The following is a 12,893-nucleotide window of genomic DNA, read 5'->3' as shown; positions in this document are numbered from 1 at the left end:
TTACACACACAGTGTGAAGGAGGGGAGGAGTTTCAGTGTAGTACATGTAAAATGGGGATATGTACCTACCTCATATGGTCATTGTGAAAATTGTTAGTCCTTGGTAAAGCGCTTCAAACAGTGCCTATGTACAACGACCACAGTGTTAGCTATTAACACTTTTGCTTAAATATGTATATGCCTTACTTCTGAGTTAAAGACTGTGAGAAGGAATGTACTTTTTCATTTTACATTTTTGTACTGTAGAAAATCCCAACAAGAATGTTTAATAGTTTTCACATTTGTTAACCGTAAAAGATAAAAGCTTAAAATTTATTGATCAAGGTTTTAACTGCCATCACTCATGGCATAGTAAAAAAAAAAAAATGTGTCCCTGGAGTTCACAGAACTAGACTCGAGTTTCAGCACTAATTGGCCACATGCAAGTCACACAATCTCTGAATCTTACTTTCCTAGTCTACAAATCTAAGTGGGATAGGCATAGTGTCTAATCCAATATCTGACATGCAGATTATTTCAATACATATAACCTTCCCTTCATCTTACATAAATGTGAGAAATATATCGCTAAATGATCGCAAGAGCCAACTGGATATAAAGATGGGGAGATTAGCCTCCAAGAAAACCTGGAGAATATTTAGCAATAAAAGCAAACATTCAGTGGCTATTGGGGAGGTATCAGCAGTATACATGCTTAATCATTAACAATGACTGCTCTTTTACTAACCAGAGGCCACCGCCTGACACCTGCAAGATCACCACCTCATCAGACTAGTTTCCTCCCAGAACTGCTATGATTATATGTGTGGGTTTAAATAGAAGCCTAGAATAAATCATAATAACTGAACATTTATTTTAAATCAATTTTTCTAATGGAGACAATGGAGATTTAACCTAACCAGAAACAGCTAGTACACAGACTTCTACCTTACTTTTCCCATGTACCATCATCAAGTCTTTTTGGGTCCAGTTCATTTTCCCTACAAAGCCTGGCCTTAGCCTCAAAATTCTTCCCGAACAATGCAAAGGTATCAGAGCTGACAAGAGTCACGCATATTTCCCAACTCTAATGCTACTTTTCTAAGCTATCACATTATACCAAACTTCTTTGGCATTTATGATAAATCTACCACAGGGAAGCTTCTTTGTATACAGGAAATATGCAAGAACTAAAAGAACATGAAATTCCAAGAGATTGCTGATTTCTTACCTACTCTGATACAAGAATTCAGTCATACCAGTGGTATTTCAAATATGTCACCTCAAAACCTACTTGGAAAGAAACCAGTTATAAATAAATCAACTCAAGATCATTTTATATTAGAACGGAGGAGTTTATAGCTTTATTGGACATTAACTTGTTGCCTCTCAGCCACAAAGAGAAAAGACCCCAACAAAAGTCCCTACATTTTCTTGTATAACTTAATACATTATAACATTACTACATATTTATACTTCAATAAATCTTAATCTATAAAGCACATTTCTTATAATTGTTATCAGAAAATTCTATAAACAAGCTCCATTCTGCCTTACTCTCTACCCGCTGGCCTTGCATGTGTTACTATACTTTTTAACAGGCCCATGCAAAGCTCACCTTCAATTTTTTTTTTAAATTTGATCCAAACTCCAGATGTAACCCCAAAATCTCTAGAACCATGAAATACTTATATGGACCATCTTCCACATAATGATGCCCACTATTAAAGTCTTTATTTTAGCTTCCAGAGTTTTCCACTAAACAGTAGAACAACAGTACTTGGGATTCTCAGCCAAAGAGTATATAATACTACTACTACAATGTATTACTTTTATACATTTAAAAAATGTGTTAAGACTGAAAATCAAAAAATAGTTCAATCAATTTTCATAGTTAATAAACTAGTTGTTAATAACCTAGTTATTTTTTTTAAATAGAACAATTCATTTAACTTAACATGTTAAGTGTAACTTCAATGCTACTAAAGACTGATTATTTTTTTTAAAAGACCCACAAACCTCCAAACTGTGGTAGAGACTATCTTAGACTCAACCTCTGCAGAATCCTGGTGAGCTGGCTGGCTAGCTCTTTGAACTGAGTCTTCCTCTCCCCCAAATACAACACCCTGGCACAAGAACTATGGCTCTGGGAATTTCAGAGATGACCTCTCCCAGGACTGCTCAGACAAGGGAAAGAGGCTAACTCATATGAAATTAGCTTTGTACCAAACCCTCCAATGATTTACAGTGGAAGAAATACCTACCTACTTGTGGTAGGGTTACAGTACCTAGCACAGTGCCTTGTCGGTAGAGAAGTGTTTAATAAATGCATGATTACTGTTAGCCTGGTGTTCAACCCCTTTGTACCAAAATAATAAAATAACAAACCTGATTTTTTGCCCACCTGTCAGTTTTCTGTCCTTAACAAAAATAAGGGTGAAATGATTTAGATCAAGTCTTGTTTTCTAAAAGCCAAAACAGACTATTATAATTGCCCTTTAACACTGCCATTCAGTATAAATTGTTCCCTAGTGTCATAATTTCTGCTTCCATAGTTTCACAATTGTTAGTTCACTTTCTAATGATGAAGAGAAAGCATTATTTTCATTAGTGAGATGCCTCCAAATTAGATGAGTGTTTTTAATTTTCTTGCAGGCAATTAAGCTAGGTAAATTCTTGATATACTTCAACTCTTGGATAGAAGAATTTACGTATCTTCCCCAATCTAGACGTCCCATTCACTTGTTGCTGTTTAATCACCATCACTTATCTGAGTGTTAAGGCTCATTTTTACTTTGAGGCTTTTAGTCATCCTTTATCTTCTATTTTTCTGAAATACATATTCAGATTAGGTAAAAAGAAACAAAAGGGTACATTTTGAAGAAATGGTTTCAGTTTTCAGACTTTCTAATTTCTAATGTTGCCTTTTAAGGTAAAAGAGAATGTATCCTTGCAAAAAACACTTCAATGATCAACACAGATATAATGTATCTGTCTAAAAAGGGGAACTTTTAAGAAAGGGACAAATAATAAAGTAGTTCATTATTTGGAAAAATAATAAGAATATAAACATCACATGGAATATTTAGGCATTAACACCTGAATTAAGTTTAAATTTTCAGTTTCTAGGCAGGTATGACACCATTTCTTTCAAGATAAAGTAATAATGGTGGGTGACAATTTTCTATATTTCCCTGTGGATTTTCTAGCAGTCTATAGGGAAATAAAACTATCATGAATCATTTTGTTTATTTTGTCTTCATTTCTGAAGAAAAAGACCTGAGTGCTGATTTTTTTTTTTTTAATTTCTTAAACTTTCACAACATTCAGAAGTTTGTCAGCATTGTGTCTTCGCTGATGTCTAAAAAGATTTGAGCTTTGACTATAGGATTTCCCACACTGAACACATTCATAAGGTTTCTCCCCAGTATGGATTCTCTGATGATTAATAAGCCCAGAATTCTGGCTAAAGGCTTTTCCACATTCAAGACATTTGTAAGGTTTTTCTCCAGTATGGACTCTCTGATGTTGCACAAGGATGGAACTTCTACTGAATGCTTTTCCACATTCAACACATCCATAGGGTTTCTCCCCACTGTGGATTCTTTGATGAAGAATAAGAGCTGAGCCCTGACTGAAGTGTTTTCCACATTCATCACATATATGTTGTTTCTTTCGAGAAGGATTTCTTTTTCTTTCAAACCTGCCCTTGGGGAAACAGGCTTCTCCATACTTAAAAATCTGAGGAACATCTATATTGAGAGTGCCAGGAACTTCATGAGATTCTACTGCTGAAGGAATTTCCTGCTTTGGAGCTAGTGCTCCATTTTCAGTCCTAGCATCATCATCTGAAATAAATAGAAAATGTAATTATCACTTGTTTCCCACTCTGGGAGAAAAGAATCTGAAGAAAAATTTTAAAAAACAAATAGCTTGCTTACATCTAGAAACACTCTGAAAACTGATGGTAAGGTTGTTACTCTCAAAGAGAAAAGGTGAATCAACTGACTATGAGGCTAATGAAGTAATGGCTTAACAATGTGGGATTAAAAGGTTATATGTAAATAAGCAGTACTGTGAGTAGGTTAAACAGTGTAATCAGAAAACAAAGGACAGAAACATGGAAGCCTCTAAAACCATTAGAATGACAAAGTGATGCAGCTTTGTAAAAAGAAAAAAGAAAACTGGTCCTTTGGAAATTATACTATTCTTTTGTTTTGTAAAAGAGAAACTATATCAAGGTACAATGATGCAGAAAATAAGCAATCTGCCAGAAAATTACTATTTCTGAAATGAACAGAACAAGGCAAACATAGCAAAGATTAGACTGAAAGCAGAACACAGGTCTCCTAACAAGAAGGGGCTAAAGATACGCTGTAGCATCCTGCATCAACTCAGGACATAACACTTAAAATTCAATACACCCTTAGAGAATAAAAGTTTTCCAGTGAGAAGCTTGCTATTTTGGTACTTCTGTGGTACTTCAGATGAGTTGTTATTGCTAAGCCTCAGATGTGTTTCATAGACTAAAACCTTGAATTACCAACATGAGGTATAATCACCAACCTGCGGTAGAGGTATGAGCAAGTCTCATTTAAGAATTTCCTGCAACTTCAATCCTTGAAGAGTAAAAACAATTACTAAAAGGTAAGCATCAGCACTCAGAAAGTGGAAAACAGTGAACAAACTTACTAATAAACAATCAAGAAAAGGATAAAGTCAGGAAAGAAGGCTAACAGAGACGGAAGGATTGGCGACTAGTGGGGCTTGGAGACTTAAAGAACAAAGAAGAAAATTAAGTGTGAAGATTAAGTTGAGACAAACAGCAAAGAAAGACTTTCCCTAGTAAGGACTATATTGCTGAAATGAGACTATTTAAAATCAGGTGAAAATTATTCTAAAATTCAGGCAAGGGGCAAGTTTTCCACTAAAGAAAATGTCACCTCCAAAGACTATGAACAGTGGTTCAAAAACTTTATTGCACAGAGGAATGTCCCATGAGAAAATGTAAAATTGTACATTCTCAGACTTTAGTCCAAAGCCAAAAGTTCTGATTTACTACCCCTCTAATGGAAAGAAAAACCTACTTAATCAGACCTCATCCCGTGGCACACCAGCATTATCTCCAATTACCTCAAAGAACAATTCCCAAAGAAGTGGCAAAGAAATTTTATTTTAATTTACATAAAGATGAAAGAAAAAGTGGAGGAGTTTTAGGAACACATTGAGTTATAGCAAAGTATACAAGTACATAGCATCAATTGCTAACATGTTGAGAAAGACAAGTGAATACCACAATTATGAACTTTCAATTTTTATGTATGTAAAACATATTATAACTAGGGAGTCTATTTTTACATAAATACTTTATAAAAGGTTGAGAGTTTTACCCAAGTATCATTTGTATAAAAGAAGCTGGGGGGGAGGGGGTGGCAGAGAAATGAGAGAAAGATGAGGAACAAAAACCAAAAATACCTAAAAATTTAGAAAGACTCCGAAGAAGCTTTATGTAAATTTATTATAACAGTAAGATTAGGCTAGACCTGAAAAGCTGTGACACAGATGGCAAATTGTACGCAAAATAGAGAACGTGATCAGGAGGTAGATGTTGGCTCAGTCAAAACAGGCAGGTCTTCAAGAAAGAGGTAAAAGGGAAGAAACCACTGAGGGATGTTAGTATCTAAGAGAACAAAAGACCTAAGATTAAAAAATGAACTGTGATGAGCAAAGACTCAAGATCCCACAGTTGCCTAAGGTGAAGCAATCAGGTTAAGGTGTTTATCCCCACATTCAGGATGAGAATAAGCAAAGTACTAGACAAAAGGCCAATACCCTTTCACCCTCTAGCCCACATGGAATTGTGATCCTCACCACAGTGCCTTAGGGAATGGAGCTCCCAGGATGCCCACTTGAGTTGGTTTTCCACAGCTTCGAGCTCAGAATTTGGTAATCCCTGAGCTTCTTCATGAGACACTATCTCCTCTACTAGTACTTCCCGTTTTCGTCGTCGGAGAGATACCTGAAAATAGAATTAAGTCTGGTTCAGTTGAGAGTAAATCTGATAAGAATTAGAACTAAACAAACATTAAAAAAAAAAAACCCCACATGTTTCTGAGGTCTAGAGGGCAAAAAAAACACTGATACTAGGAAGCAGTGGGGAGAGGTTAAAGGGAAAGGCATAAACATCGTTAATTCTAACGTAGTTGAATGGTATTAATCCACAGCTTTTCCTACTGCTGATTACTGCTTCTGACTTAGCTAAGTAACACAAGCAACAGGCTCACCGGTTGCCCAGGGTCATCTAGTTCACTCTCTAAATCCTCCAGCACTGTCACTGCCTCCTCTCCATTCTCTGGATGATGCTCTCGAACCCAAGTCTGTAGCTCCTTGGGTAGGATGGCAACAAACTGCTCCAGCACTACCAGCTCCAAGATTTGTTCTTTTGTGTGTGTCTCTGGCCTTAGCCACAGACGGCAGAGTTCTCGAAGCTGGCTCACAGCTTCACGGGGCCCAGGTGAATCTTGGTATCCAAATTGCCTAAATCGCTGTCGAAAAACCTCTGGGTCAGGGAGATGGTTCCAGGGGATACTTGATCCCTCTTCACCATCAGGATCCTCTTCCAACTTCACTCTCAGAATTTTTTCCTCTTCATCTGGAGTTGGGATGATAAGTATTGAATCTTCTTCCACTGACTGTGCAGACATCCTGATGTGTAATACTTCAAGAAAAGAAAATCAAAGCAGGATATAGGCGTCAGAGAAATACTCCGTTTTCTTCACAAGCACTCCTGAGGCATTAAAAAAAAAAAAAAATCAAATATCCCAAGAATTTGAACACACAATAAGAGAGGCAGTTAAGATAGCTGTTTATTGGATTAAAAATTCCAAGCAATAACCTACTCCAGAAAATGGCAAGCTACAACAGAAGGCCAAATTTGGCCTGATGCTTATTTTCATACAATGCTTGTACTTAAGAACAATCTTCACATTTCACATGGTTGGAAAAAAAATCAAAGGAAAACTTCACGACATGAGAAAACTATAGGAAATTAAGTATCTGTGTCCATAAATCATTCATTTAACTTGTTCAGGATTCACTCTGACCAAGGAGAAGTTTCAACAGTGCCTATATGACCTGGAAAATATTTGCTATCTGGCCTTTGACAGAAAAAGTTCACCTACAAAATGGACAAAATCTATTCAAGAATCAAGACTCCAATTAAGACAGAGCCCTACTCCCTATTTTCTAAATGTATCTGATCCTGAACACATATGCATGCATTATTTATGACTGGTGTTCTCTGACAGGTAAACTCAAAAGCAGAACTTTCTCACTACCTGCTTTAAAAAATTTTAACAAGGGCCTCCCGGTGGCACAGCGGTTGAGCGCTGGGTTGCGAAGCTGCCCGCCGCCTCTGCAGCGCTGGTTTGATCCCCAGCTGCTCCCCAGCCACCGGAGGAGGGTCCCACATGTCCTCCCACATGGCTCGCAGACCTCTCCTGCCGCCTGCTGCTCCCCTCAGCAGTGTACTTCGGTCCTTCTGCCTGCTCTGCTCCCCGCTCTGACTCTGGTGAATTCTCTCACCCTCCTGCACTTCTGACTGTACTCAGTGCTTGTATGTATAAATAAATAAATAAATAAATAAATAAATAAATAAATAAATAAATATCTTTTAAAAAAAAAAAAAGTTGGCCAACTATTTAAAAAAAAAATTTAACAAGATTTTTTTAAGTTAAAAGTATTTTTAAATGTTCAAGAACCTCCTGGATTTAAAATGCATTTAAGAAAATATTCACTGGCTTCATAAACAGGTAACATAATACTGGAAAAATTAACTACTAGGTTTCATACAATGCAAATATTATTCAGTCACCCACCACACCATAACTACATTTAAATTTATAATCACAGGCATTAATCACAGCAAATTCTACGAAGAAAAGGCACTCTTATAACCACCATAACTTCTTATAACCACCAGAACCGTGTCCTTACACTGGATGACTCACAGTTTTCCCAGCTTCTACCTTCAGGGAAATCTTGTGCTACTTCTGATCCTTTTTTTAGTATTTATATGCACAGTCATGGCTATGCCATTGATTACAACACACCAGGAAGGAACCATGCAACTACATAATGTATCCATTCAGGGTCCAGAACAAGAACACCAACAATTTCAAAGAACTTACTGTAACCACATCAAGATGAAGACGAGGAAGCAGAAAAGACTATCAGACAAGTAATACCTACAGGTTTAATAAAGTACCCTGGAGTGGGGAGAAGCCTTAGAAATAGGGATTAGCCAACAGATTAGTTCATTCCTATGCCAGGACCCTACCTCATTAATGGCTCAAGCATCCTACAGAAAAGAAATCTTTTGTTTTCACACGGAATCCTGCCCGTGGAGCGCGCAGGGTTTTCCGAAAGAGAAGGCCCACGGTTCTGCAGCGTTGGGGCCAGCAGGCTCGCTCCAGGTGCTCTCTCCTCACTCCCGCCGAAGACGGCGCCCCGACGTCCCCTCGCCTCTCCCCCCAGCTGCCCCCCGGGCCCAACTCCCACAGCGCCGGGGCCACGGCGCTTCCGCCCACGGCCGGCGGAACTACAAGTCCCGGCAGCCCCGCGCGCCATCTCCCCGCCCACCTCCGCCCGAAACGAGTCCCAGAACCCTCCGCGGGACGCCAAGGCCTCGAAATAGAACAAAACCAGCCGATGGGGGAGGGGAGGCGAGGGTCGCGGAGGACACCGGAGATGGAGGGCTCTCCGAGGGGGCCGAAGGCCCGACCGAGCCTGACGTGCAAGCCTCCCTGCCCCCAACTGCCGGGCACAGAGGCCAAGGCCTGTGCCCCGCACCACCGGGGAAGCCAACGGAAGGTCCCCGCCGGGCTTCTTCGCCGGCCGCAGCCAAGCGGACCAGAGCCTCTGGCGCAGCGTCCCTCTCCCGCCCTTCCCCCCACTCGGTGCAAACCTCCGGCTCAGGAGCCACAGCCGCTTCGCAGTCCACGGTCGACGCAGAAACGCCGCTCACAAGCTGTTTCCCAGAAGCCCCCGGTGCGGACTGCTTCCGGTCTGCCAGCCCCTGGAGGCGGGGAGAGGAGAAGCCCCGCGTTGCCATGGAGATGTGCTACGGGAGGGGGAGGGGTGGGCAGCCCACAATGACCGCTTTGAGGCTGTTTGGCCTCATGCCTTGATAGCTCAGCGTTCTGTGAGCCCCTTAAAAGAAAAGGGATAGAGAGAATTCTACCGCTAAGATAGTTTTTACGGTTGTACAAGCCTTTTCACATGCATTATCTCATGTGATCCTCGCAGTAATGCGCTGAAAGAAGTCATAAAAGCTAATAGATATGAATGTTTTCCACATTGTGCCAGGCGCTGTCACTGTGCTTTACACGTATCATTAATTTTCACAGCAGTTCTAAGGGGTAGGAATTTCTTTTATCCCCATTTCACAGTTGAGATAATTGAGGCAACGCGGGTAACTTACCAAGAGCTCATAACCACTAAGTGGGAAGCAAGATTTGAAATCAAGGCGTGACTCCAACTTTTGGCTCCCAGTGATTATGCGACAGAGTTTTATTGCGACCAATTTATCTGTCAGAAAAACTAGATGAGTCTTTTAACCAAGCGATTTGGCAGTGATTTCACAGTGCATTTGCTGAGCGCATGGTCATCTTCTGACTTCAGGCTTGGCATTTTATACCACAGAACGGCTGTTAAAGTGATTTTTATTTAAAAATGTAAACCAGACCACTTTGCTTCTCTACTTAAAGGCCTTCAATGGATATCCACTGCCTTAAGACAGAAAAACTATTCACATTGGGCTGCAAGGCCCCTCGTGGTCTGTTTACTGCCTCCCCTTTCTAGCTTCAGCTTTTAGGTTCACTGTGGCCCAGATCTTCAGCCTTTCCTCCACACAGCCTACCCACTCTTCATAGAACTAGTAGAAATGATCTCATTTATTCATTTCTCTGTTGTTTGTTTCGTTTTGTTTTTGTAAGTCTCCTAAGGGCAAGGACCTTGTCTGTTCACAGTACCCCCCACCTAGTCCTAGGATGCTGACTGCCTGGTACATAGAGAACTCAACAAATGTTTGTTGAATAAATGAATGAATTGTGGACTAGTCACATTGCTGCTTTTGCTAAGTCACATGTCAGACATCAGAAACCACACAAAAGAGCCCTGTTATTTAAGATCTACATTACATGTGCAGGTCCAGCCTTCCAGAAGCATTCCAAGATCCTCGGGCTTTGGCTTTTTGTTTCTTTCATGAAAGTGTCCTTTCCAAAATACCTTTGGCCTCTGCTGGATCAGAGAATAAGTGAGCAGCTTATCGCATAGCACTACTTTTACACTCTGACTGGGACTTCATCTCCCCAGAACCCATGCTGACATTGATGCTGGTTTTCTCTTCATTTAAGAGGCTTCAAAAATCCACCCTTTTTACTGTCCTACTTCACCACTGCCAGCAACCCGCTTTACCCTGCCCAAGCTTTCTCTCTTTGGTCACCCTAAGGGCTAGGTCAAAGCATTTCTATTTTGTTTCATTTTACTTTAAGAGTTTTTATATTTAATTGACACGGAGGTGAGGGGGGTTGGGGAATAGGCTACATGAACTAGAAATGCTTAGGAAAGTTAAAATTTTGCAAAATTTTGCATCCTAGGACTAGGTGGGGGGGGGTACTGTGAACAAGACAGACAAGGTCCTTGCCCTTAGGAGACTTACAAAAACAAAACAACAGAGAAATGAATAAATGAGATCATTTCTACTAGTTCTATGAAGAGTGGAGGCAGTAAAATTTTACTCTTTGCCTGGGATCCTAGTTTACTATTCTCAATTCTAAGAGAGTGAATGAAAACAGCAATGAAGTTTTTTCTTCTTCACTCTTTCAAGAGCCCGGCCCAATAACACACACTTTGAAACACCATCCTTCTGTGCTTCACTATGTCGCCTCTTTCCTGAATGTTGGTCGTTGCCATCTTAAACATCTAGTCAAAATAGAACATAATGTTCCTCTGGGCCAAATGAGTATAGGAAACAGCTTTATGACAGCCCCAGACCTCCTTGCACTAATCTGCATAGACCAGACTTGAACTGCAGCTGATCTGAGTCTTGGAAAACACTGGTGATTCTCCCGGAACATGAGAGCACAAGAGACTTGTAAGGGGATATGGCAAGACCCTAGCTGCTCAGTTTTCTGTCTCCCAGAAAGAAGCTGTCGTGAGACTCCTTGTTTCCTAGGTAGTAAGGCTTTCTGCCTCCCACCCACTTAGAATATAGCTGCAGCATGGCATCAGCCCCTCGACCACAGGGCATCCCAAAAGTAGCACTGCAGTCCTCTGGCTCCTTTGTTTGGGTTTCTTCCTTTTAGTATGTGAGACAAAAAGCTCACCAGGAGCTTCACGTTCGGCTACTTTTGTTTTCACTGTCCATGTAAGTCATAATTTATCTAAATCGCAAAAGGGCTTGTTTCTTTACCAGTCAAATTGTGCAACTTTGCCTCAAAAGCATCTCATTCATTGGTTAATGATAAATAAATAAGACATAATGCTACCTAGCTGCTAGAGAAGCCGACTAAAGATGACTAAAATGAAGTAATGATTCCTTCTTTTAATACTACCATTTCATTAAGAAAATAAACAAGAAAAGGATTACTTACAGGCAGGGGAGAATTGCTACAGGGAAGAACAGAATACCAAATGGGGCACCTAAAAACAGCAATATGCTGAAGGAGAAGGGAGACACCTTGAGATGGAGGAAGTGTTTTCACATTGGAAGAAAAGCACAGAATTTCCGATTTGGTGTGTTTAGAATTCTTTCAAGAATAACAATTTTTAGGCTTTCTAATGTTTCTTTTCAGGTGTAATAGTTGTCAGTCCTTCCTCTTAGCTCAAAAGTATCTCCTTTTGGGCACTTTAAATACACTGGCTAAAGATTCCATTTTAGCAATAAGCAAACTCCACCAGGAGTCTTTTGAGTGACTAAAAACCTGTGGCAAGCATTGTTAACACTACATTAAGCATTCCCCCTTATTTCTAATGAGCCCCCAATTGTTTTTATTTGCAGGGACGACAGTGTGTCCAGTCATAGATAATAAGTTGTAGATTGCACTAAGCTATCCATAACCACTCTGTTTACTTTTGCCATATACTAACTTTGCCTCCCTGGCAATGAGGGATGATCATATGATTCAGTTCTAGTCAATGAAACGTAAGAAGTAATTTGTGTCTTTCAAGAAATTTATCTAATTTATATAAGTTGTCAAATTTATTGGCAATTTGTCAATTTTATCTTTCAAATAATTGATTTTTGGCTTTCCTTATTTAATCTATTATTTGTTCTCTATTTCATGGAGTTCTTTTTGAAATTTTAATATACAGTAAAATGGCTTTATGAGTTTTAACACGTGTATAGATTTCTGAAACTGTCACTAAAATCATGATGCAAAATAGTTCCATCATCCCATAAAAATCCCTTAAGGTGTACTCACAATGGGGTACTCACAATGTACCCCATTGACCATTGATTTATAATCCACCAAAATAGCTTTGACTTTTCTAAAAAGTAATGTAAATGGAATCATAAAGTATGTAACCTTTCATTCCTCATAATGCCTTTGAGGTTTCATCTATGTTGCTACATGTCTCAAAAGTTCATTTCCCTGAATTGCTGAGTACTATTTTACTGTAGGTATCAGAGTTTACCCATCCCACTGTTTAAGGACTTTTCAGTTATTTCTGAATCTGGGTGATTATGAATAGAGTTACTGTAAATATTCACGGACAGGTGTTTATGTGAATATACGTTTGTCTTTCTGGATCACATAAAGTTATAGCCCAAATGTTTGTCCCCACCCCTAAATTCATGTGCAAACAAAAAGAAGGTAGTCATCTGGAAGCCAGGAAAAGAGCCCTCACCT

General features: G+C 39.6%; 1 protein-coding gene across 3 annotated transcripts; it reads right to left on the bottom strand.

Moving 5' to 3' along the window:
- Positions 1-3,007: 3,007 nt before the first annotated feature.
- ZNF24 (zinc finger protein 24) lies at positions 3,008-9,047 on the bottom strand. 3 transcript variants are annotated; one of them, XM_037508659.1, is made up of 4 exons: positions 8,945-9,047; positions 6,264-6,766; positions 5,851-5,998; positions 3,008-3,827 (listed from the first exon to the last, which is right to left on the bottom strand). In XM_037508659.1, exons 2-4 carry the CDS (start codon positions 6,681-6,683, stop codon positions 3,289-3,291), a joined length of 1,107 nt encoding a protein of 368 aa, XP_037364556.1. In that variant the 5' UTR covers positions 6,684-6,766; positions 8,945-9,047; the 3' UTR covers positions 3,008-3,288. The 3 variants fall into 3 exon arrangements, with proteins under 3 accessions (XP_037364556.1, XP_037364558.1, XP_037364557.1); XM_037508661.2 differs by having other exon boundaries at positions 6,264-6,697; XM_037508660.2 differs by lacking the exon at positions 8,945-9,047 and adding an exon at positions 8,318-8,474.
- Positions 9,048-12,893: the final 3,846 nt, after the last annotated feature.

This window comes from Talpa occidentalis, unplaced genomic scaffold (genome assembly GCF_014898055.3).
Source record: "Talpa occidentalis isolate TD23 unplaced genomic scaffold, MPIMG_talOcc4v2.1 talOcc4.13, whole genome shotgun sequence".
Taxonomy (NCBI): Eukaryota; Metazoa; Chordata; class Mammalia; order Eulipotyphla; family Talpidae; genus Talpa; species Talpa occidentalis.
The sequence above is the reverse complement of the archived record's forward strand: the minus strand, read 5'-3'. Positions and strand labels throughout refer to the sequence as shown.

Coding starts and splice junctions, on each gene's coding strand:
- ZNF24 (XM_037508659.1), bottom strand. CDS start 6,683: ATGTCTGCACAGTCAGTGGAAGAAGATTCAATACTTATCATCCCAACT. Junction 5,999..6,263: donor TAGATGACCCTGGGCAACCG/GTGAGCCTGTTG, acceptor TTCTATTTTCAG/GTATCTCTCCGACGACGAAA. Junction 3,828..5,850: donor CCATTCCCTAAGGCACTGTG/GTGAGGATCACA, acceptor TATTTATTTCAG/ATGATGATGCTAGGACTGAA.